Source organism: Rana temporaria, chromosome 5 (genome assembly GCF_905171775.1).
Source record: "Rana temporaria chromosome 5, aRanTem1.1, whole genome shotgun sequence".
Classification (NCBI taxonomy): Eukaryota; Metazoa; Chordata; class Amphibia; order Anura; family Ranidae; genus Rana; species Rana temporaria.
Window position 1 is genome coordinate 89,558,343 of NC_053493.1, and position 24,253 is coordinate 89,582,595.

The following is a 24,253-nucleotide window of genomic DNA, read 5'->3' on the forward strand; positions in this document are numbered from 1 at the left end:
ATTTATTAAAATGCCCCAATTAAAAAACACTTACAAGATATTCAGTTAAAACCAGCTCTGTATAGTCCTGCTCACCACTGTGGCTGTGTGACCTCACAGGCCCGTAATGTTAAATGCCATCAGAAAACCATTCCACAGTGGATTGCTCTTCAGAGGGTGAAGCTTGTGTAAATTATTTTTTACTTTCTACAGACAAGAATGTATCATGCAGCCACTAGATGGTACTGTGTATATAGCAAGTGTATAATGGGCAGCACCAATAAGAAAATGCCATGTACTAGAGATGTTGGGGCTGCCATAACTTACATCATTCCCTTCCATTCCCTCCCTTACACACTGCAGAGCTCTGAGAGCTGAATGGAGGGAAGGGACACTCGCCTTCACACATTTTACAGGAACAGAGCTGAGACTGTCAATCACAACTGTGTGTTGGGGGTCCCTCCCCTGTCACCTTTTTTCTCTTAGTGCTTGGAAAACTGACTCAAGCTGATAGCAGAGGTATGAAGCAACAGACAGAAATCACACTAATGCCGCATACACACGATCGGTTCGTCTGATGAAAACGGTCTGATGGACCGTTTTCATCAGACGAACCGATCGTGTGTGGGCCCCATCGGTTTTTATCCATCTGTGAAAAAAATAGGAACTTGTTTTAAAATTATCTGATGGTTAAAAAACCGATAGAAAAAAAAAACGATCGTCTGTGGGCACGTCCATCGGTTAAAAATCCAAACATGACATGCTCAGAATCAAGTCGACGCATGCTTGGAAGCATTGAACTTCATTTTTCTCAGTACGTCGTTGTGTTTTACGTCACCGCGTTCTGACACGATAGTTTTTTTAACTGATGGTGTGTAGGCACGACTGATGAAAGTCAGCTTCATCGGATATCCATCAGACCGTTTTCATTGGATGAACTGATCGTTTGTACAGGGCATAAGTGTTCTTATTTGAGACACGTACACACTATAGAGCACATGTGTCAAACACAAGGGCCAAATCTGGCCCTCCAGGCCCTGTCATGTGCCCTCCCACACAGTTTTGCAGCAGGAACATGGCGGTAGGCCATTCTACCACCTCCAGCTCTCGCCCTCTGACCCCACTGTCCCTTGTAAATACAAAGGCCTTCTGTGTTTACAAGGTACAGGTTTGCTCTCAGCCGCTCTTGGATCTAACAAATCCCTGCACACACTCACTGCGGGACAGATCTCTAGAGAGAGAGAATGATCTTCCTGCAAGATGAGGTGGAGCTGCCTACACAGGGAGGTACTAGAACCAGGCCAGGTAGGAGAGAGTAGGGATGTGAGGAAGCTTTGGGTGGGGGCTTGAAGTTATGTGGGGGCTGTGGGTGGGGGGTGTGCACTGTGCATAGCACATCCCTAAGCTCTGCACACAGTACACCCCTGAACTCTGCACTCTGTATGTAGTTCACTCTGCACTCTATAAATAACACACTCCTCAACACTGCACTCTGTATGTGGTGCACCCCTAAACCCTGCACTCTGTATGCAGTGCACCCCTGAACTTTGCACTCTCTGAATAGGACACCCCTAAATTCTGCACTGTGTATGTAATGCACCCTTGAAATTTTCACTCTGTTCATAGCGCATCCCTAACCTCTTATATATAGCATACTCCTGAACTTTGCACTCTGTGCATAGGACACCCCTGAATTCTGTACTCTGTACGTAACGCACCCTTGAACTTTTCATTCTGTACATAGCACACCCCTGAACTCTGCACTCTGTACATAATGCACTCCTGAACCCTGCACTCTGTACGTAGTGCACCCCTAAACCCTGCACTCTGTATGTAGCGCACCACTTAACTCTGCACTCGGTGCATGTGACACTACTGGAACTGCACTCTGTATATAGCATGCTCCTAAACACTTTACTCAGTGTATAGGGCGCCCCTGAATTCTGCACTCTGTATATAACATTCTCCTGAACTCTGCACTCTGTGCATAGGACACCCCTGAATTCTGCACTCTGTATATAGCATAGTGTGTTTCTGAACTCTGCACTCTGTGTATAGGGCACCCCTGAGTTCTGCACTCTGTATGTAATGCAACCTTGAACTTTTCACTCTGTACATAGCGCACCCCTGAACTCTGCACTCGGTACGTAATGTACTCCTGAACTCTGCACTCTATATGAAATGCACTCCTGAACCCTGAACTCTGTACGTAGTGCACCCCAGATACAACAGTCTCTTTGAGGGCAACCACTCTGCTGATGTGGCCCGCAATGACACCCCTGCTATAGAGGGATATGCTTTGTTCATATTTCATGTCTGAGGTTTAAAATCACTTTAAAACAGCCCTGTGTGACTGATGAACATTGTTAAGAAAACAAAGAGTTATCTTTGCATTTGACAAACAATCCAGGGGGATGAGGTCCTTCTGTTTTGTAGCAAACAGGCCTATTTTCAGCAGTTTAGTTCTGATGACACAGTAAGCTCTGGAGTATGTGCAGCTGGAGAATACAGGTACAAAAATACTGTCTCAAATAGTAGGTCCAAAAGCCCTAGTGGCGATTAAACCAGATGGTGCTATTTTAGAAAAGGGACACTTAAGGGATTTGTAAGAACAATAGAGACGTGTCACCTTTTCAAATTTCAGGGCAACAAAGAACAAGATGGATAAAAGTTCAGCCCCATTGAAGTCGATGTATTTCTTAACCTGAAATAATACGTGTATCTGCGGGAATATGTCAGCTAGTCTACAGCAGGAGTTTTCCTTTTGGAAGAGCCTATTATAGACAATGTTCTCTGTCAAGCTGCTATAACAAAAGTGCAGTACTATTTCAAAGTTGAAAAGGTTTTTTGTTTTTTTTTCTGAAAGGCAGCAGACTTTTCTTTTCTGCAACAGGCAGTGTTGAAACATTCAGACTGTAAAAAAAAAACACATTGCGCCACGGTTCTAGGTAAAAAATGTTAGGTCATTTTATTACGGAGGATGTATCAGCTACAGAACAATGAACAGCGTAATTATGATCCTACGCATAATAACTTCAATAATAATGAAATGACACACCGCATCTATTACTTCACTGGTATAACTATGCATTGACTTGACTTCCAGTTCTGTGTCTTTGCAGGCTGTCATAATATATATATATTTTTTTTAGAACGGAGTATAAAATATTTAGGCCATGTAGTTATTGCAAACAATTTTAAAGTCTAGTTCCAGGTGTCTTGGGAAATATGCTAGGAAGAAGTATAGATTTCAAAACAATCCTGAAGCTATGAACTCACTGCTTACTGTATAGGGAAGGCATCTCCAGGGGTTAGTCTTTGGACAGCACTTCCCATGTTCTGAATGCTGGGGCGCTCTGTTATGTAATCAGGTTTCTGATCTGTACCTCCAGAGTCCCACTACTAGCAGCCCATAGGTCAATAGTAAGGCCAGCAGGTGGACATGACCATGGGAGGTTGGCACTGTATGCATATCGGAGCCCCTAAGTATTTGTGGCTCAATTGGCCATCTTCAAAGAATCTAACTAGGCCTACTGGTACCTGGATGTATAAACCTCCGGGGCAGATCCTCAAAGAAATTACGCCGGCGTATCTGTTGATACGCTGCGTAATTTCAAATTTTGCGCGTCGTATCTTTGTTTTGGTATCCACCAAACAAGATACGACGGCATCTGTGTTAGATCCGACAGGCGTACGCCTTAGTACGCCGTCGGATCTAAGATGCAATTTTCTGGCGGCCGCTGGGTGGCGTCCACGTCGTAATCCGCGTTGAGTATGCAAATTTGCTATTTCCAACGATCCACGAACGTACGAGCGGCCGTCGCATTCTTCGCGGCTTTTTCCGGCGTATAGTTAAAGCTGCTATCTGGTGGCGTACTCAATGTTAAGTATGGCCGTTGTTCCTGCGTCTAATTTTGAAAAATTTACGTCGTTTGCGTAAGTCGTCCGTGAATGGGGCTGGACGCCATTTACGTTCACGTCAAAAACAATGACGTCCTTGCGACGTCATTTAGCGCAATGCACGTCGGGAAATTTTAGGGACGGCGCATGCGCAGTTCATTCGGCGTGGGGACGCGTTTCATTTAAATGAAACACGCCACCTACCCGCTTCATTAGAATTCCGCGCCCTTACGCCCCGAGAGATACACTACGCCGCCGTAACTTACGGCGCAAATTCGTTGTGGATTTCAAACAAAGTCAAGTAAGTTACGGCGGCGTAGCGTATCTTAGATACGCTGCGCCGGTGCAGATCTTTGTGGATCTGCCCCTCCATGTATAAGTATAAGAAACTAAATCACCCATAGTTTGCAATAACAAATGAAAAGTATAGAATGTGGCACATACTAGATGATCAAATACAAACTACTGTTTATAATTTTTTTATAAATTTTATTTCTAAAAAAAAAATATATATATATAAAACGTCACATGTGTATATACCTCATATAAGAAATGAAGTGCATACAGTACAAAAAACTGCAATCTTCACAAAAATGTGCAAATAACAGTGACATAAATACTACTTCGAGGGATTTTGTGCAGAAAGAAGTCCCATTCAAAAGTGCATGTTACGCCAAAATATATATTGACATATAAACGTGTCCAATTATGCAAAAAAGTGCAAGTGCCGAAAGTCCAATAAATTTCCAGCATCCGATGTGCGCTAATGGTTTGCCCCAGCCTCTCACCTCATACGGGTCAAAAACAGCCCACAGAAGAATCAATCTCCCAACTCATTCATAAAAATCACATGTAATAAAAGAAGGGGAAGGGCTCCATAGTGTAGTATTTCCAGAAAAATGTAATGATAAAAACGTAATAACTCACAGTTCAGAGTAACACATACAGTGTGGCAAACAAGGTGACTTCCGGTCTCGGCCGGGGCCGAAAGCGACAACACCTGGGTCTTTCCTAATGTGTTGCGTCACTGATCACATGACTTTATCAAAGGGTATCAATACTACACCATGGAGCCCTCCCCCTTTCTTTTATTACATGCGATCTCTATGAATGAGTTGGGAGATTGATTCTTCTGTGGGTGTTTTTCTTATCATGGATGTCCTGGAAACCAATTAATTGCTGTGGAACCAGTACTCTATCTACAGAGAGGCTTGTTTTTGACCCGTATGAGGTGAGAGGCTGGGGCAAACCATTAACGCACATTGGATGGTGGAAATGTATTGGACTTTCGACACTTGCACTTTATTTGATTAACTTTTTTGCTCAATTGGACACGTTTATATGTCAATATATATTTTGGAGTAACTTGCACTTTTGAATGGGACTTCTTTCTGCACAAAATCCCTGGAAGTAGTATTTGTGTTACTGGTATTTGCACATTTTTGTGAAGATTGCACAGGTTTTTGTACTGTATGCACTTAATTTCTTATATGAGGCATATACACATGTGATGTTTTATATTTTTATTTATTTTATGAAGTACAGTATTTTGTATTAGATCATCTACTAAGCGCCACATTACTCTAATTTTTTTATATATCTTTAGTGTGGGAACACCATTTATGTTGGCAGCTACTTATTAGTCTTTTTATAAATGTTGGTTTGCACATTAGTACCCCCAATTTAATAACAACTGAAGATCCCCTCCCTCTCACTCTGCTTTCTCTTCCTATCAGTATGCTTCTTGTCAGCACATGAACCGATTGGCAATATGTGAGTCTTCTTCCTCCAGCCCTGCTGTACAGGGACTACAAGAAGCTCATACCAGGCCAAATTCAGGTGCTTACATTACTTGCATTTAAAAATAAATGTATTCTTATTTAAATTATCTCAGAACTACATTTATTTTTTTATATCTACACAGGGTTTAGCTTTAAGATTTTTTTTCCTTAGTTATGGCTTGTATGCCAGCATTAACCCTTGAACTGTTAGTGCTTAGGACTGTCCAGGCATTGAGGTGGGGGAACCTAGAGGTTGGATGCTTTTTTTAACTGCCCCTGAACACATTTAATGTTATCCTATGTGACCATGTACACTGTCTTGTTTACAGTCATTTTTAAGCAGTTGCTTTTAACAGTTTAGACGCCCGGAGAGTTCCACGTTTTAGAGGCCAAACGCGGCTAAACGCGGTACCTGCGTTTAGCCGCGTTTGCGTATATAAACGTTTTTCATTTTTGGCCATTTATAAAAACAATTTTTTTTTAGAAACGCTTCTAAACGCGCCATGTAAATGCAGCAAAACAAGATACAACGGCATCTGGGTTAGATCCGACAGGCGTACATCTTCGTACGCCTTCAGATCTAAGATGCAATTCTTCGGCGTTCCGCTGGGTGGCGTTCCCGTCGTAATCCGTGTCGAGTATGCAAATTGGCTCTTTCCGACGATCCACGAACATACGAGCGGCCGGCGCATTCTTTTACGTCGTCTCTAGTCGGCTTTTTCCGGCGTATGGTTAAAGCTGCTGTTTCGTGGCGTATAGTTAAACCTGCTATGTTAAGTATGGCCGTCGTTCCCGCGTTTAATTTGAATTTTTTTTTTGTTTGCGTAAGTGGTTTGTCGTAATTTACGTCCACATCAAAACCAATGACGTCCTTGCGACGTCATTTAGCGCAATGCACCGCGGGAAATTTAGGGACGGCGCATGCGCAGTTCGTTCGGCGCGGGGACGCGTTTCATTTAAATGAAACACGCCCCCCTACTCACCGATTTGAATTAGGCGCCGTTACGCCGCGAGAGATACACTACGCCGCCGTTTGAAGATTGAAGATTGAAGTACACACATTTGTCTCAAAAGTCTCAGCGAGGCCTTCCACCTAGACTATGCCAATTTTAGGATGCAGACTCATCAGCTGGTGTTCAGTAAGGAACAACCCATCGCTGTGAAAAAGTACAAAATAAACATTTGGTCTGACACTGCATTGGTAGAATGTTTTGCATATTCTAAATTTAATCTGGACACTGTATTGTTGGAATGTCCTATATATAATGAATAAACTTTTTAGGAACATAAGTGAACATATGACTCAGGCCTACTTCCACTTGGCCAGATGATAACACCTGGGTACCCCCTTTAGAGCCCAGCACAAAGAGCAAACAAAAGCTAAATTTATGATGCTAGGGATTAAAGAAAACTCATTTGGGTAAAGCACAGATTTGTTTTAGGCTGGGTTTACACTTTTGCAAATTGGTAGCTGGTTTTCCCACATAAAATTCACAATAGCAGGAGATTGTGACCGGCTCTCTATGAAGCCGATTCACACACCTCCGGAGCAGCTCCGGTGTGAAGTGCACAGGAGTCCTGTGTGTCTTTTGGTCTGTTTTAGGTCTGAATTCAGCCAAAAATTTAGGCAGAAATCGTACCTGCAACCGGTGAATGCAGATGCACCCGACCCCTGCTGCGAGCCACTCCGTGCTCTAGTGTGAACGCAGCCTCAATGCATATCTAGAGCCATTTTTTTTCTAATTTTGAATGAGATGAGGTCACGTTTTCTTATTGCAGTCTGTGTCCCTGGAGAGCAGAGCTTTTTTTCTCAGAAAATAGGTGCAGGAACTCAACCACGACCCCGTTCAGATTTCACAAACAGTAGAAGGGTCTTAAAGGGGCATTAAATACCAGGATTGCGGGGGCGTGGCCAAGAGCGGCATGTGAGCAGACGTGCCTCACAGAGCTCCCTACCAGCATCCTGGAAACGATCCTTCTCCCGGCCGAATTACACCCCAGAACGGGTCCCGGAACATACTGCAAGGTAGCCACTCACCTCGGGAACGATCCGGTGCCACGTACGACAGCTGTACCGGCATGATGACCCGAAAACAGCTGAAGGGGGACGAGATGCTGGATGTCCAAAATGGCGCCGCCGCGCCGCAGCGTGCTCGAGGAGACAGGAAAGAGCAGGGTAAGCAGCCGCCCAAGACTCCCAAGGCACAGGGGAGGGAAGCCCCCCCTAAAGACATGCTCTACTATGCGCAGAAAATGAACAGTGTGGCGGATCGCCCCTCGGATGAGGAGATGGATGCCACGCCGGCCATATTCCAAACGCTGCAGGCAGGGGTGTCCTCCATGCAGGCCTCACATCAGGCCTCAGCCCAGCTCCCCCTGGAGGTGTCTGAGGAAGAAGGGGGGGAGGACGTGGAGCAACCCACCCTGGCAGAGATCCTTAAGGCAGTTAATAAGTGCACTGCCTCAGTTCAAACGTTACAGGTACACTTTGGGGGCCTGAAGGAGGAGGTGGGACTGATACGCCATGACATCCAGAAAATTAGGGAGCGCACCACTGCGGTGGAGGGCCGCGTCAGTGAAGTGGAGGATAGGATGGCTCCCATGATTAGAGAACTACAAGTAGCAGCCAGGATGGCGACAGCCAATGACATAAGGAACGAAGATATCGAAAATCGCCTGAGGAGAAGTAACATTCGTATAGTGGGACTGCCGGAAAAGACGGAGGGCAGGGACCCCACCGCATTTGTGGAACATTGGCTGAAAGAGGTATTCGGCGAAGAGGCTTTTACGCCATTCTTCTCAGTCGAGAGGGCGCACAGGGTTCCACCTAGGCCCTTACCCCCGGGCAGCCCGCCCCGCACTATGCTGGCTAAACTCCTCAACTACAAAGATAAGGAAATAATCCTGCGCCTTGCCAGAGAAAAGCGCAACATACAATTTAACGGGGCTAGAGTCTCTTTTTACCCCGACTTTTCGGCGGAAGTACAGAGGCGCAGGGCCAAGTTTGGGGAGGTGAAGAAAAGGCTATACCGACTGCGTGCCAAATATGCCATGTTGTATCCTGCTAAACTCAGAATTATTGCTGGAGGCAGAGCACAGTTCTTTGAGTCGGCGGCGGAGGCCTCGGGATGGCTGGATGCCAATGAACACCTGGTGAGACAAGCGGATGGCCCAGCGGCAGAAGCGGATTGAGTCCCGAACACGATGAGTCCCAAGATGTTTACAGGGGAACAGATAGCTTGCCTTCGTTACTAATCTGGTTTCTTTCCCCAGTGGGGGGTAATCTTCTCATCCTTTTTATTTTGTTTTTTCTCACATTTCCTTTTTTTCAAATTTTCTTTTTTTTTTCTCGATTTTTTGCTCCTAGAAGCCATGTTTATTCAGATACAAGGTCATGCGACCGGGAGAACAATATTTCTATTCACACAGGTGTTGAGCTTGTGTATTTCTCATGCGACCAGACTTGCAGCTGAAGTACCCAGAGAGGTATAGGGCCTGGACGGTTGAATGCCTGTTGCATCGAAGGCCTAAATGGGTTCTTGTTTACACCCAGAAGTTTTTCAGGTTTGAGTTTTATTTCTACTTGTTTTTGTTTTTTTTGCTTCCGCATTCCAGAGAATCCCTAATTAGATGTCACCAGGCAACACCTACGAATTTTCCTCCTTACTTTGAGACTGGGTCCCTGATACTTGGTCCTGATACTGATGCTGGATGCCGCCAGCCTCACCTACCGGTACTGTATCACGCTACACGGAACCCTTTTGTAATGTTTTTTTTCTTTATCTCCCCATGCTACTTTTTACAATGGGATATGCTGACTGTTTCCACAATTTTTGCTGCGATGTGTGTGATTTTTACTGTAGCGTGCTGGACTGAAGGGATGGGGAGACGGATCTCTGCTGGGGCACTGGGGCTATGTACAATAATATGTGACGAATATGTGTGTTGGTATGATGGATGCGGGGGTCCATCACAGGCCGAGTTCGGCAGGTGGGCACCCTTATCCAACCTATGGCAGGGGGGCCTTTGCTCCCCAGAGGTTCCGTGATGGCAGGTATTCCGTTGGTCTCGTGGAATGTCAGGGGTTTGAGTGAACCACTCAAGCGCACCATGGTATCCACTGCACTTAGAAAGCACCTCCCGGCGGTGTGTGTTCTCCAGGAGACCCACCTGACCCCAGAGACAGTGTCATGGATGGGATTTGCGTGGGCGGGATGGACATATCATTCTACCCACACATCCTACTCCAGGGGGGTGAGCGTGATGATTCATAGAGCGCTAGATTTCCAAATGCTTGACTCCAGGGTAGATCAGGAGGGCAGGTTTGTGTTTCTGTTCTGTAGACTGCACCAATTGACCCTAATATTAGCGGCGGTGTACGTCCCGCCCCCATTTAACCCCACGATAATGCGCATTCTTCTGGCATTTCAGCTCAGTCACCCGGGGATACCACTTGTTCTGGTGGGGGATTTTAATGGGATAATTGACCCGGTTCTGGATAGGCACCCTCCCCCCCTGGGCGGACAAGTGAGGGCTAGGCCCGCTTTGGCTAAGTTCATGGAAGAGGTAGGGTGGACGGATCCCTGGAGAAATAGGAACCCCTTGGAGAGGCAGTTCTCTTGCTTTTCTAAAACCCACATGTCACTTTCAAGGATCGATTTATGCTTATGCTCCCAGGATGCGTCCCAGTACATCGAGAAAGTGCAATACCTTCCTAGAAGTATCTCGGACCATTCCCCCCTTTTGCTTTATTTGAGGGTCAGGCCAGAGCCACACCTACCAAGGGCACCGTGGAAACTAAACGCCTTCTGGCTGAATCTCTTTCCATCCCACACAAAAATTGGCCGTGAAATAACAACCTACTGGCAAGCTCATGTAGACGGCCCCGACCCGGGGGTCACATGGGATGCTTTTAAGGCCTTCCTGAGAGGGATATTTATATCCGAGGTTAACGCGGTTAAGCATAATACAAATGCACTTAGAGAGCAGGCTGCACGCATGGTTAAACGCTTAGAGGCAGAATACATCGCCAACTCAGGGGAGGGTGCTCGGGAGGCGTGGATAGCAGCTCAAGATGCGCTTAGCAGAATTGAGGCTTCTACCGCAGACAAGAAAAGGTTCTTTAACAAATTAGCTTTTTATGAGGAGGGGGAGCAGACGGGCAAACTATTGGCCAAAATAGTGCACTCACAGGAGTCGTCCCCATCCATTGGGGCCATGCGCAACAAAGTGGGGAGGGTGGTGAATACCCCAGATCTGGTCATGGGCGAGCTAGTGGATTTCTATTCAGAGCTCTATGGCACGAGGCAGGCACACACAGTGGAGGAGGTTCGGGATTTTCTGCAGGGGATAGAGCTACCGTCTTTGACGGAGTCCCAGGCGGAGACTCTGGAGGCTCCCATTACTATGGAGGAGATGGTTGCTGCCACTGACTCTTTCCCCAATTCCAAGGCACCTGGGGACGATGGCATTCCCATTGAAGTCTACAAGCAGTATGGCGAGGTAATCCTACCCAGGTTGCTCCAGACACTGAATTCAGCCAGGGTTTCGCAGCGACTCCCTGACTCTATGAGACAGGCGAGCATAGTCCTACTACTTAAACCAGGAAAGGACCCACTAGACCCGGGCTCCTACAGGCCGATATCGCTCCTCCAGACCGATATTAAAATTCTAGCCAAGGTATTAGCTGTGAGACTTAATAAGGTCATAGCGTCCATTATCCATCCGGATCAATCTGGTTTTATACCGGAAAGGTCCACAGCCATCAATCTCCGGAGGCTTTTCCTCAACATGCAGTCACCGGCGGACAATCTTGGGGATAGGGCACTGCTGTCGCTTGATGCACACAAAGCATTTGACAGCATCGAGTGGCAGTACCTATGGGCGACGCTGTCAAAATTTGGATTTGGGCCGATATTTCAATCCTGGGTTCAACTTTTGTATAACTCCCCATCGGCGGTCATTAGAGAGGCGGGCAGAGTATCTTCCCCATTCCCGTTGCACAGAGGAACCCGACAGGGGTGCCCCCTGTCTCCTCTGTTGTTTGCCATCGCCATAGAACCTATGGCTGAGATGGTGCGCTCCAACCCCTTAATATCCGGCTTCCAATATGGACAAATACACGAAAAAATTATGCTTTATGCGGATGACACTATGCTGCTGCTCGGGGACACGACGGGCTCCCTAGGGGAGGCCATGTCAGTGATTCAAAGGTTCGGGTCATATTCTGGACTGAAAATTAATTGGACCAAGTCAGCAATTATGAGGCTAGACTCCACAACGCCAGAGGGACCCGAGCTGCAGAATATCCCTGTATCAGTGAAATTTAAGTACCTGGGCGTTTGGGTCACACCACAACCGCGTGATTATATTAATTTGAACCTTTCCCCCCTACTGAACCGGATTAGAGACAAGGCGAAAATATGGTCAAAACTGAAAATGTCCCTAGTAGGTAGGGTAAATCTTATAAAAATGATTTTTATGCCACAGCTCCTGTATATCCTTCATAATACCCCGATGGTAATCCCCCTGAAGTACTTTAGAATAATAAATTCCCTATTCAGGGCCTTTCTCTGGCTTAACAAGTCCCCTAGAATCAAACTAGAACAGTTACAGAAGCCCAAGGAACTGGGAGGGCTCGCCCTCCCTAATCCGTGGCTTTACTATCTGGCAGCCCAATTACAGCACATTGCCCGGTGGGTGTCGGGAGGTCGCGGAAGGGATCCTGTAAATGATTTATTGAGGCACACCACAGGCGCGGATACAGTAATTATGGGCCTAGAAGCATTACAATTTGCCAAATCTAATAAACGCTTTCCCACATATGCTTTGATCCAAAAAATTTGGAACAAGGCACGACAGCTACAGGATGTTGAGGGTTTTACAAGGCACAGCCCCATATGGAAAAATCAGTATTATAAGGAATTGGCTCAGCTGACCTGTGAGGAAAGGTGGAGAAGGACAGGGGTGACACATTTGGTCCACATTTTTTCGGGCGGTATGCTACGCTCCTTTGCGGAATTGCAGGAGAGATTTGGACTCCCTCAGTCCATGCACTTCTGTTATTTACAGCTCAGGCATGCCGTTAGGGCCCAAGCGGGAGATAACCCCTGGACCCTCTCCTCCGCCCCAATCTTCCAATACATGTCGGGAGTGAAATGTTTTAGGGGCTTTATCTCAGATTCATACTCCATGTTGCTATCCTCGTTTCTGCCGGGGTTTCCCGCAAAGGTGCTGTCTTCTTGGGAGAGGGACGTTGGTATCTTCGAGGAGGATCAATGGGAGGGAGCATTACAGGCAGTTCAGGGGTGCTCACTTAATGCTGCACAGCGTCTATCACAATTGTATATCTTGATGAGGGTACATTACACGCCTGCAAGATTGTTTAGAATGGGTCTGGGGGAAGATGATATCTGTTCCAGATGTGCACGAGACCGTGGGGACCTCATTCATTTAATGTGGAGGTGTCCCAAGTTACACCTGTACTGGAGTGGGGTTCTTAGTACTCTTTCCGCTGTGTTTTCGGCCACGGTCCCCCGGGACCCGAAGGTCTGTATCCTGGGGATCCTGGACGATATACCGGTGGAGGACAATCCTAAGCAGGCTATGGGCAGGGCCCTTTTCCAGGCCCGTAAACTCATTCTTCATCATTGGAAGGCGGTTGAGCCTCCCAAGATTAATGAATGGATAGCACAGATGGGCGTCACGTTACGCCTGGAAAAGTATATTTACCAGCACAGGGGCCGACGGGGGAAGTTTGACCTCCTGTGGGCTCCATGGCTAGATACCCCTGGGCTGGCACCTCTTGAATTGGTCCTGGAGAGACTATTGGTTTAGATGCTGAGGCGGGTGGCGAAAGCATGGTGCCGGAGTGGAGGATGGGGCTCAGTTAGGGTCTGGTGGGTGACGTCTGTAATAATGCCAATTGTATGGAGTGCGGAGGGAATCTATATGTGTTGTTTTATAATGCTGGTCTCCCCTTCTCCCTTTTTTTTTTTTTTTTTTTTGTTTGGGGGGGGGATTGTTCTATGCAATGCCAAACATTTTCTGGAATAACTGACTTAGTTTAGTACAAAGACCCTGTACCTGTGATTGTTGTCATATGTGTCAATAAACATTCTTTTTGAGAAAAAAAAAAAAAAATACCAGGATTGCATTACATACAGAATGCAGAGTTCAAGTGGTTACACACAGAGTGCAGAGCTGTCACTTGTAAACACAGAAACCAGACTTCTGCGTTTACAAGTGATTGTGGTGAGCGGGCACCAAAGGGTCTGAGCCAGAGGTGGTGGAACTGAGTTCCCCCAAGTTCCCCCTGAAAAAAAGCCCTGCTGGAGAGACATCCCATTTATATGTCCTGGTCACCAGCGTCATCAGAATAGAAACTAAGCAAAAATTTGTTGTCATTAGAATAGAAGAAATCTTCCAATGGGGACCTTTTTTCTTGTAAAACTGCCTAGGTAGAGTTTTTTTTGTTTTTGTTTTTTAATGCAGCGCTAAAAAAAAAAATGAACAAAGAAAGATTAAATATTAATGATTATGAAAATAGTACTAAAAAAACAGTCAGGAAAATATTATGGAGGAGAAGGAAAGAAGAAACGAATTAGGGCAAACTAAGGATTAACTAAGAATAAATATGAACACATTTTGATTTATTTTAAATTTGTAATATTATTATTATTATTATTATTATTATTATTATTATTATTATTATTATTATTATATTATTATTTAATATTATGGAGGAGAAGGAAAGAAGAAACTAATTAGGGCAAACTAAGGCTTAACTAAGGATAAATATGAACACATTTTGATTTATTTTAAATTTGTAATATTATAGTTGTTATTATTATTATTATTATTATTATTATTATTATAATTATTATTATTATTATTATTATTATTATATTATTATTATTATTATTATTATTATTATTATTATTATTATTATATTATTATTATTTAATATTATGGAGGAGAAGGAAAGAAGAAACTAATTAGGGCAAACTAAGGCTTAACTAAGGATAAATATGAACAAATTTTGATTTATTTAAAAAAAAAAAATACTTGTAAGGTTGCTTTAACTAATCATCTGCAGATTGAAGTTCATCTCTTTGATATGCAGATGAATGAAACTAAGTAGATGCAAAAGTCACAACGTATATAAGCATTTGTTTTTTACAGCAGAATTGTCTACAGCTACTGTAAGCAACCCTGGACTATGATTTAGACAAGCAAATGCAAAGGGGAATGGCAGTGGAACTGAATGACAAGGAGTACCACACATGCCCTGTATGCTATAACGACTTATGTGGGGCGTATATATCAAATCCAGTGCCCACAACTGATTACAGAGCATAAATATAATACAAATAATTAACTTAAAATATTATGTTACATGGAAAATTATGGGTTAAGGAAAAACTTTGGCAAAAATTAGTCCTATCATCAATCATCATTAGTAGATCCACGATAGATCTATTTTTTTTTTTAAGTGTTAGTTAGAGGATGGATCCATTTATGTACCTACATGTATTATTGTATTTTTCTATGTATGTATTTTAGTGAATTCTGAGAAAGTTCTGTATTTTTATGTATGAGTTGCAAATTGTTTTGCAAAGAATGTAAGGCCCAGATTCTCAAAAGGACTTACGACGGCGCAGCGCCATGTACGCCGTCGTAAGTCCTAATCTGACCCGTCGTATCTATGTGACTGATTCTTAGAATCAGTTACGCATATATATATATATATATATATATATATATATATATATATAAGTCTCTTACTCCGTCGGATCTAAACTGCAATTTTTTATTTGCCCGGTAGGTGGCGCTTCTGTCGAATTCCGTGTCGAGTATGCAAATTAGCTAGATACGCGAATTCCCGAACGTACGCGCGGCTGACGCAGTAAAGTTACAACGTTTACGTTAGGCTTTTCCCGGCGTAATGTTGCCCCTGCTATATGGTGGCATAAGTGCGGCGCAACAATGTTAAGTATGGCCGTCGTTCCCGCGTCAAAATTTTAAAAAGTTACGTTGTTTGCGTAAGTCGTCCGTGAATGGGGCTGGACGTCATTTATGTTCACGTCAAAACCAATGACATCCTTGCGACGTCATTTGGAGCAATGCACCCTGGGATATTTTACGGACGGCGCATGCGCAGTTCGTTCGGCGCGGAATGCGCTTGATTTAAATGATACACGCCCCCTACCCGCCAAATTTGAATTCCCCTGGGTGATTTACGCTACGCCGCTGCAACTTACGGAGCAAGTGCTTTGAGAATACAGCACTTGCCCGTGTAAGTTGCAGAGGCGTAACGTAAATCAGATACTTTACGTCCGCACAATTGTGCGCGGCTGTACGTGAATCTGCCCCTAAGTGTTTTATGTGTAAAATGTAATAAAAACAATTAAAACATTTTTTTGTAGATCCACGCGTGGGTCTGATGTGTCTCTCCTGAATCATTCTGCCATATAAGCATGGAATACATGCCTGGCGTGTGCAGCATATGCTTACCTGGTAATATCAGCCTGTCATACACAAGGACTCTGCAGACCACAGTGCAGCATCTCATCATGTAGAAGGACATGGCCCATTCTTCACTATTCCTTTTATTTTCACTCTCCATAGTAATGACATATTATTACAGCAAACACATAGTATACGGTACTGTGTATACTGCGTATGTTAAATTCTGCGTCTTTATCAACATTAAATATGCTATATAATGAATATATATAATGAATAAATGTCCAAACGTGACACAATAATATACACATGCAATAACAGACTGACCTGACTGTGTTGTGGTGCTCATGGTTGGAGAAGACATGCCGACCAGCTGTTTGATAGAGATCCCAGATCTGATAGGAATGTATTTCAGTGGTTTGTAACTGAAAAGCAGGATCTGAAAAAGTAGATCTGAAAGTCAGAATTTGATCCTCGCTATTTTATTGTTATATGATCATACTTCTTTCTTCATTTTTGTTTACATTTTTTATTACTGCAGCCCAGTTTATTATTGGCTTTGTTTGGATCTCTAGTGCAGTTTTTCAACTCCAGTCCTCAAGGCGCCCCAACAGGTCATGTTTTCAGGATTTCCCTCAGATAAAAAAGCTGTGGCAATTACTAAGGCAGTGAAACTGATCACATCACCTGTGCAAAATAATGAAAGCCTGAAAACATGACCTGTTGGGGCGCCTTGAGGACTGGAGTTGAGAAACACTGCTCTAGTGGACAGCTTGCTATAAAATCATTATCGTTTCAAAAATGGTAATATTACCAAAACTACTTTTCTTCTTTAGAGCACTTCCTCTTTTGATACCTAAAAACACCCTAGATTCTATACAGAGAGATATAAACAAGTTCATATGGCAAAATAAAAAATCTAGATTTAGATATGCACTGATGTTGAGACCTCAATCAAAGGGAGGGTTGAGTGTACCCAACCTATAATTATATTATCTTTCAGCTAGATATACACAACTCGCACAGTGGTATGCACCTTCCATATTCCTTGGCTATTATTTGAGGAACAATCTGTCCTATCGTTCCACCTCCAAGGCCTTTTATGGTCCAAATCTATCAACACTCAAAGAATTGGCCACCTCAATAAAGTAGTACATCAATATCTACTATTATGGCACAGACATAGGCATAAATATAACATCTCTTCAGAGATCCCTCCCTTAGCCTCTTTCTTAGGAGACCCTCTATTTACCCCCCCCCCCCGACCTTAACTCTAATCAATATACTGTTTGGCAACTCATCAAACTATCTAACCTAATATCACTCACAAAAAATAATACATTTCGCACATTCTCTGATTTGCAAACAGAATATAAACTTTAGGCCCCGTACACACGAGGAGACATGTCCGATGAAAACGGTCCGCAGAACGTTTTCATCGGACATGTCTCCTGGGAGCTTTTGGTCTGATGTGTGTACACACCATCAGACCAAAATCCCAGCGGACAGAGAACGCGGTGACGTAGAAGACGAGACGTTCTCAAACACGGAAGTGCAATGCTTCCACGCATGCGTCTAATCAATTCGACGCATGCGCGGGATTTCGGGACGCTGGTTACACGTCATAACCAGCGGACATGTCTGATTAGGTGTACTAACCATCGGACATGTCCGACGGACATGTTTCCAGCGGACAAGTTTCTTAGCTTGCTAAGAAACTTTTGTCCGCTGGAAACCTGTCCGCTAGGCCGTACACACAGTCGGATATGTCCGCGGAAACTGGTCCGCGGACCAGTTTCAGCGGACATGTTCGACCGTGTGTACGCGGCCTTAGAGATACTGAACTCTCCGACTACAATAACATCAAACTATTCTACAAAAAACTTTTCACTCTCCCTCCAAACCCCTTTCACGATATTTGAACAAATTTGTATTACTTCACCTCGAGATAAGGGCCTAATATCCAGATTGTATAAAAACCTAAATGAACACAATACACCAGACAAAACACGCCAAATGTTACAATGGGAATCAGATCTTGACGAATCCTTCTCTACAGAACAATGGGACAGCATGATTAACAACCTATGTAAATGCACCAAGACAGCCTCCATCAGGGAATCTGCTATTAAACTTCAATACAGGTTTTATCTCACCCCTGACAGAATCAATTCATTCTACCCAACAACCTCTCCCTTATGTTTTAGAGGATGCCCAGCTCAGGGTTCCCTCATACACACTTTCTGGGATTGTACACACCTCAAAAATACATGGCAACAAGCCAAAAACAAAACAGAACAGATAACTGGCAGAAGAATACAACTAACACCAATGTGTCTCCTTTTCTACCCTATTCCTGACATTACTATAGTCCACACCAGGCTAATACACATGTATACTAGTGTTGAGCAGAATATGCCATATTCGATTTCGCGATATATCTCGAATATATATTCGAATATTCGAGATATATTCGCTAAATTCGAATATTCGTGATATTTTATCGAAATTAAATGATTGCGATTTTTCGCTATTGCGAATGCGAAAATAATTGCGATTTTTTGATAACTGCGGTAGGAGCACTCTGATTGGCTCAGAATATTCGTGATATTTTATCGAAATATCGCAACATGCGAATGCGATATTTATTGCGCAATTTCGAGAAATGCTGGAGGAGCGCTCTGATTGGCTCAGAATATTCGTGATATTTTATCGAAATATCGCAACATGCGAATGCGATATTTATTGCGCAATTTCGACAAATGCTGTAGGAGCACTCTGATTGGCTCAGAATATTCGTGATATTTTACAATACAAAATAATTGCGAATATTCGGCAAATGCGGAAGGAGCACTCTGATTGGTTCAGAATATTCTTGATATTTTACAATACAAAATAATTGCGAATATTCGGCAAATGCAGAAGGAGCACTCTGATTGGCTCAGAATATTCTTGATATTTTACAATACAAAATAATTGCGAATATTCGGCAAATGCAGAAGGAGCACTCTGATTGGCTCAGAATATTCGTGATATTTTACAATAGAAAATAAAAAGTGTTTTGCATTGGTGGTGATTCTTTACTCTATCCATCTGTCACAGCCGTTTGTCAATCAAACACCTTGAAGATTGAACACGTTCATGCTGCATGCTTTGGACTTTTTTTCACTTCACATATCAAAGACATTTTTATGAAAGATTATTTTTCTATTATTGGGACTATATTTCTTTATATATTTGTTTCACTGTGTATTTCACAAGTTATTTGCGCTTGCTTATTTTAAAATTTGCCCACATGTCTTGTCACTAGACATATTTTTTATTCTTGTAGAGCGACTCCATTTTCTGTCTTGTATTAAATTATGTTGTATAACATTTTTGAGTTGCTGCTGTATTCTCCCCTTTTTTTAAGGTATGCGCAATTTTTTCCTTCTTACAAAAAAAAATAATATCAAACATACAAATATTCATAACAGAAACATACACAAAGCCCCCCCCCTTTTGCATCAGAGACAATCAGAGTTCTCCTACCACAGTTATCGAAAATTCGCAATCATTTTCGCATTCGCAATAGCGAAAAATCGCAATGTTTTTTTTTATATATTCGGCAACATAAAAGGATCGCCTCAGCTTAGCTACTCGGCCCAGGGTCTCTAATCATACCAGCAATGCTTTTAGACGTCGATAGGATGTGATCTGTTTTAAAAATCAAATTGAAAAAATGCGAATATTCGGAATTGCGAATATTCACCGCGAAATTCGAAATATAGCGCGATTTCTCGAATATGCCATATTCGAGCCGAATATTCGCAATGCGAATATTCGTGAGCAACACTAATGTATACACTGGTGTTCCCCTACTGTGCCGTGGTCTCAAATTGTGGATCGTATGCTGGTCATCAAACTAGGCGAACGCATTCAACACACACTATTCGATACTATGGACACGTACGATCGCAAGTGGAAACCTTGGGACCTATCTTTGTTGAATCATTGAACTAAATAGGATACTGTTGTCCTTTCTTGCCATTAAACAAATCAACTGGGATCTTGCATCTCCATATTACGTTATCAATGATTCTATTATACAGCCCATGACTTTTTTTTCCTACCTGTTAAATAACTACAATGCATAACTTTGCTTTTTTGCTGATATTTACTGCTCCCATATATTTATTTGTACTTCTTACCTATGTTCAATTAAACTCTATTGAGACGTATTTTTCAATAAACCATTTGTAAACAAAAAAAATAATCATTATCCTTTTGCATACGTTTTAGGGAAAATAAATAGCAAACTCTATTTCCTAATTAAGAAAGCCAGCTTCTCGTGTTTACTGTTTGTTCCCTGTAAAACTCTGATTGTGCTGATTTTGTGACCAACAATCAAACCAAAAACAAGGGTGGAGAAAGGACACAATAAGCTAAAAACCTGAACCAGGAAAATGTGGGGGGCTGTACAGTGTTGCAGAGGTATGTGGAAAAAAAATAGAACATATACAGTATATATATATATATATATATATATATATATATATATATATACAGATTGTTTTTTTCAGCAGGAATGTGGGGAAACGCAGTTATGGCACCTCCAGCACTAAATGTATGTAATGTCAAGGGATGCTAGGGTGTGCTGGAGGGTCTATTGATGCTGGCTGCTGGGAGATCTATTGTTGATGGTAAGATCTTTTGTTTCTGGGGTGGATCTACTGTTGCTTGGGGGGTATAATGTTGTGGGGATTCTATTGTTCTTCGGGGAGCTATTGTTGCTGGCTGCAGGGGATCCATTTTACTGCCTTTCTTGTTATCATTAACAAATACCATTAACATACCTTAACACCACAAAATGATACCTGGTTCTGTATTCTCTAAAAGGGGCAGTATTTGTTTAGTTTTCATTCGTAAAATACGTTAATTCGTTTTCAGATAATTAGTATTTTATCTGTAGCGTATCGATATTCCTTATAACGAATCAATTCTTTTTTGGATAATTTGATATTTATGTATGTATATATTCTAGTTAACGATTCGTAGTTCGGAAAGTCGTGTATTGGGGTATATTTACTAAAGGCAACTCCACTTTGAACTACTTGCAGTCGCTGTAAATCTGAGGGGGCATGCAAGGAAAATAAAAAACAGCATTTTTGTTTGTACATGATTATATAATAGACATGTGCACACTAAAGTTAGTTTCGGAATTTAGTTTTCGTCCGAATTTTTTTTTTTAATTTATTTTGGTTTTCGTTTAAAAAATGCATTAGTCTGAAAATCCAAATTAATTAAGGTCGAATCTGTCATTGAAGGCTTATGGTGTCAGTCGAATGTTCTAAGAAGGTTCAACGGAATCTTTAAAAAAGAAAAAAAAAAGATTTTACAGAGCAACGAAACTGTACGATGCCGCAATCGTATATTTCCGGTCGAATGTTCCGCCTAAAAGCTATAGAAGAATTCTAATGTTGTATGACTAATAATAATTATATTTATTAATTATTATTACTAGTCAACCAACATCAGAATTCTTCTATAGCCTTTGGGCAAAGCATTTCACCATAAATGTCCGCTTGCTGCGATCGTATGTTTTTAGCTACTTCGTCGAATCTTCATGTCTCTCTATGTCGAATCTTTTCGCTCTATGTCAAATCTTTTCTCTCTATGTCGAATCTTTTCTCTCTATGTTGACTCTTCTTCATGTCTCTATAATGTTGAATCTTTTCTCTCAATGTCGAATCTTTTCTCTTTATGTAGAATAATATTGGACTAATAGAGTTAAGGTTAGGCACATTCGACCGCAACGAAAATGAAAATAAAGCATTTGTTTATGTCAGATTTTTCGGTTTTCGTCCTCTGTGCTTTCATTATCGTTTGTTAAAAAAATACCTGAAATTCAGCCAAAAATGCATTCGAACGAAAACGAATGCACATGTGTATTAGATAATAGAAATAAGCGGAGCTTCGCACAATCTACAGCGACTGCACTTCCAAGTGGATTTGCCTTTAGTAAATCAATCCCAATATCTCTTCTCCTATGCTCAAATACAATACAACACCCTTTTTACTTAGTTCTCAGGAATGCACTTTGCCAGTAATCCAACCTTCACCACAAAATATATCAGCAGATTGGACTGTAAGATTTACTGAGTTGACCTTTTGTTTCATTAGACCTTTAACGAATCAACGAATCATGTCAAATTCATTCGAGATTTTCACTATAAATTCTTTCGTATTGGTTGAAATTAGATATTTTTTTATTTGGACATTCGGGTACATCTGATGACAGAAAGATGCAAAATTCTGCCGGATTTTGATTTTTTACGCAACTATTGCACATATCTAGTATATGGCCAGCCTAAGGGCATGCATGTTAAGTAATGTGTAACATTTACAATTACTTTTTGCCTCTGAAAAAAGTACTCTCTTTTTCCTTCCTTCCCTTATAGACATTGTCTAGGGTCAAGCTCAATTTCTTTAACTAACATACAGTGGGGATCGAAAGTTTGGGCACCCCAGGTAAAAATTTGTATTAATGAAGCCAAGGAAAATGTATCAAATTACAGATTAGACATTCTTATAATACCGTATGTCAAAAAAAGTAAAACATGTTTTCATCATTTACACTTTCATAATTACAGAAAACAAAAAAAATGGCATCTGCAAAAGTTTGGGCACCCTGCAGAGTTAATGTCTTGTATTGCCCCCTTTGGCAAGTATCACAGCTTGTAAATGCTTTTTGTAGCCAGCCAAGAGTCTTTCAATTCTTGTTTGAGGTATCTTTGCCCATTCTTCCTTACAAAAGTCTTCCAGTTCTTTGAGATCTCTGGGCTGTCTGTCACGCACTGCTCTTTTAAGGTCTATCCATAGATTTTCAATTATGTTGAGGTCAGGAGATTGTGAAGGCCATGGCAAAACCTTCAGTTTACGCCTCTTAATTGTAATCCCCCGTGGATTTTGAGGTGTTTAGAATCATTATTCATTTGTAGAAGCAATCCTCTCTTTGACTTCAGCTTTTTCACAGATGGCATCAAGTTACCATCCAAAATTTGCTGAAATTTTATTGAATCCGTTTTTCCTTCTACTCGTGAAATGTTCCCTGTGCCATTGGCTGCAATGCCCCAAAGCATGATTGATCCACCCCCATGCTTAACAGTTGGACAGAGGTTCTTTTCATTAAATTCTTTGCCCTTTCTTCTCCAAACGTACCTTTACTCTTCGGTCCACAGAACTTGTTTCCAAAATGCATCAGGCTTGTCTATATGTTCATTTGCAAAGTTCAAAGTTCAAACGCTGATTTTTGTGGTGAGGACGTAGAAGAGGTTTTCTTCTGATGACACTTCCATGAAGACCATATTTGTACAAGTATCTCTTTATAGTGGAATAGTGTACCACAACTCCAGTGTCTGCCAGATCTTTCTGGAGGGATCGTGCAGTCAAACGTGGGTTTTGAATTGCTTTTCTCACAATCCTGCGAGCTGCGAGCTGTTCTGTCTGATATTTTTCTTGGTCTTCCAGATCTTGCTTTAACTTCCACTGTTCCTGATGACTGCCATTTCCTAATTACATTCCGAACAGAGGATATTGACATCTGAAAACACTTTGCTATCTTCTTATAGCCTTCTCCAGCTTTGTGAGCGTCAACTATTTTCAGTTTCAGTTTTCTAGACAACTGCTTAGAAGAACCCATGGTGCTGATTGTTGGGGCAAGGTCAGATGAGTCTGGGCATTTAAAACCTTTGAGATTGACATCACCTGGTCTTCCCAGACGATGATTGAGAACAATCCATGACACTGGCAGGTCTCAGCTTTGCAAAGGGGGCAGTGCATGCTATAAATTCTGCAGGGTGCCCAAACTTTTGCAGACGCTATTTTTTTGTTTTCTGTAATTTTGAAAGTGTAAATGATGGAAATGAAATCTAACTTTTTTTGACATATTATAAGAATGTCTAATCTGTAATTTGATGCCTTTTGGAGATTTTTCCATCTTTCCTTGGCTTTGTTATGCACATTAATACACATTTTTACCTGGGGTGCCCAAACTTTCGATCCCCACTGTACCTGCCCAAAGATGATGCAATCCTTAGTGCCCCTGTAGTAGCCTTTATATTCTTAACTGTGTTTATGCAGATTGT

The 24,253-nt window shown here is 42.3% G+C and overlaps 1 protein-coding gene across 3 annotated transcripts in view; it reads right to left on the reverse strand.

Moving 5' to 3' along the window:
• The window catches only part of HDAC9 (histone deacetylase 9), an 821,625-nt gene that overhangs the window by 716,855 nt on the left and 80,517 nt on the right, over positions 1-24,253 (reverse strand). For all 3 annotated transcript variants that reach the window (XM_040352828.1, XM_040352826.1, XM_040352829.1), the window contains exon 2: positions 16,455-16,566. In XM_040352828.1, coding sequence (XP_040208762.1) covers positions 16,455-16,566 — 112 coding nt within the window. The remainder of the gene's footprint in view (positions 1-16,454; positions 16,567-24,253) is intronic.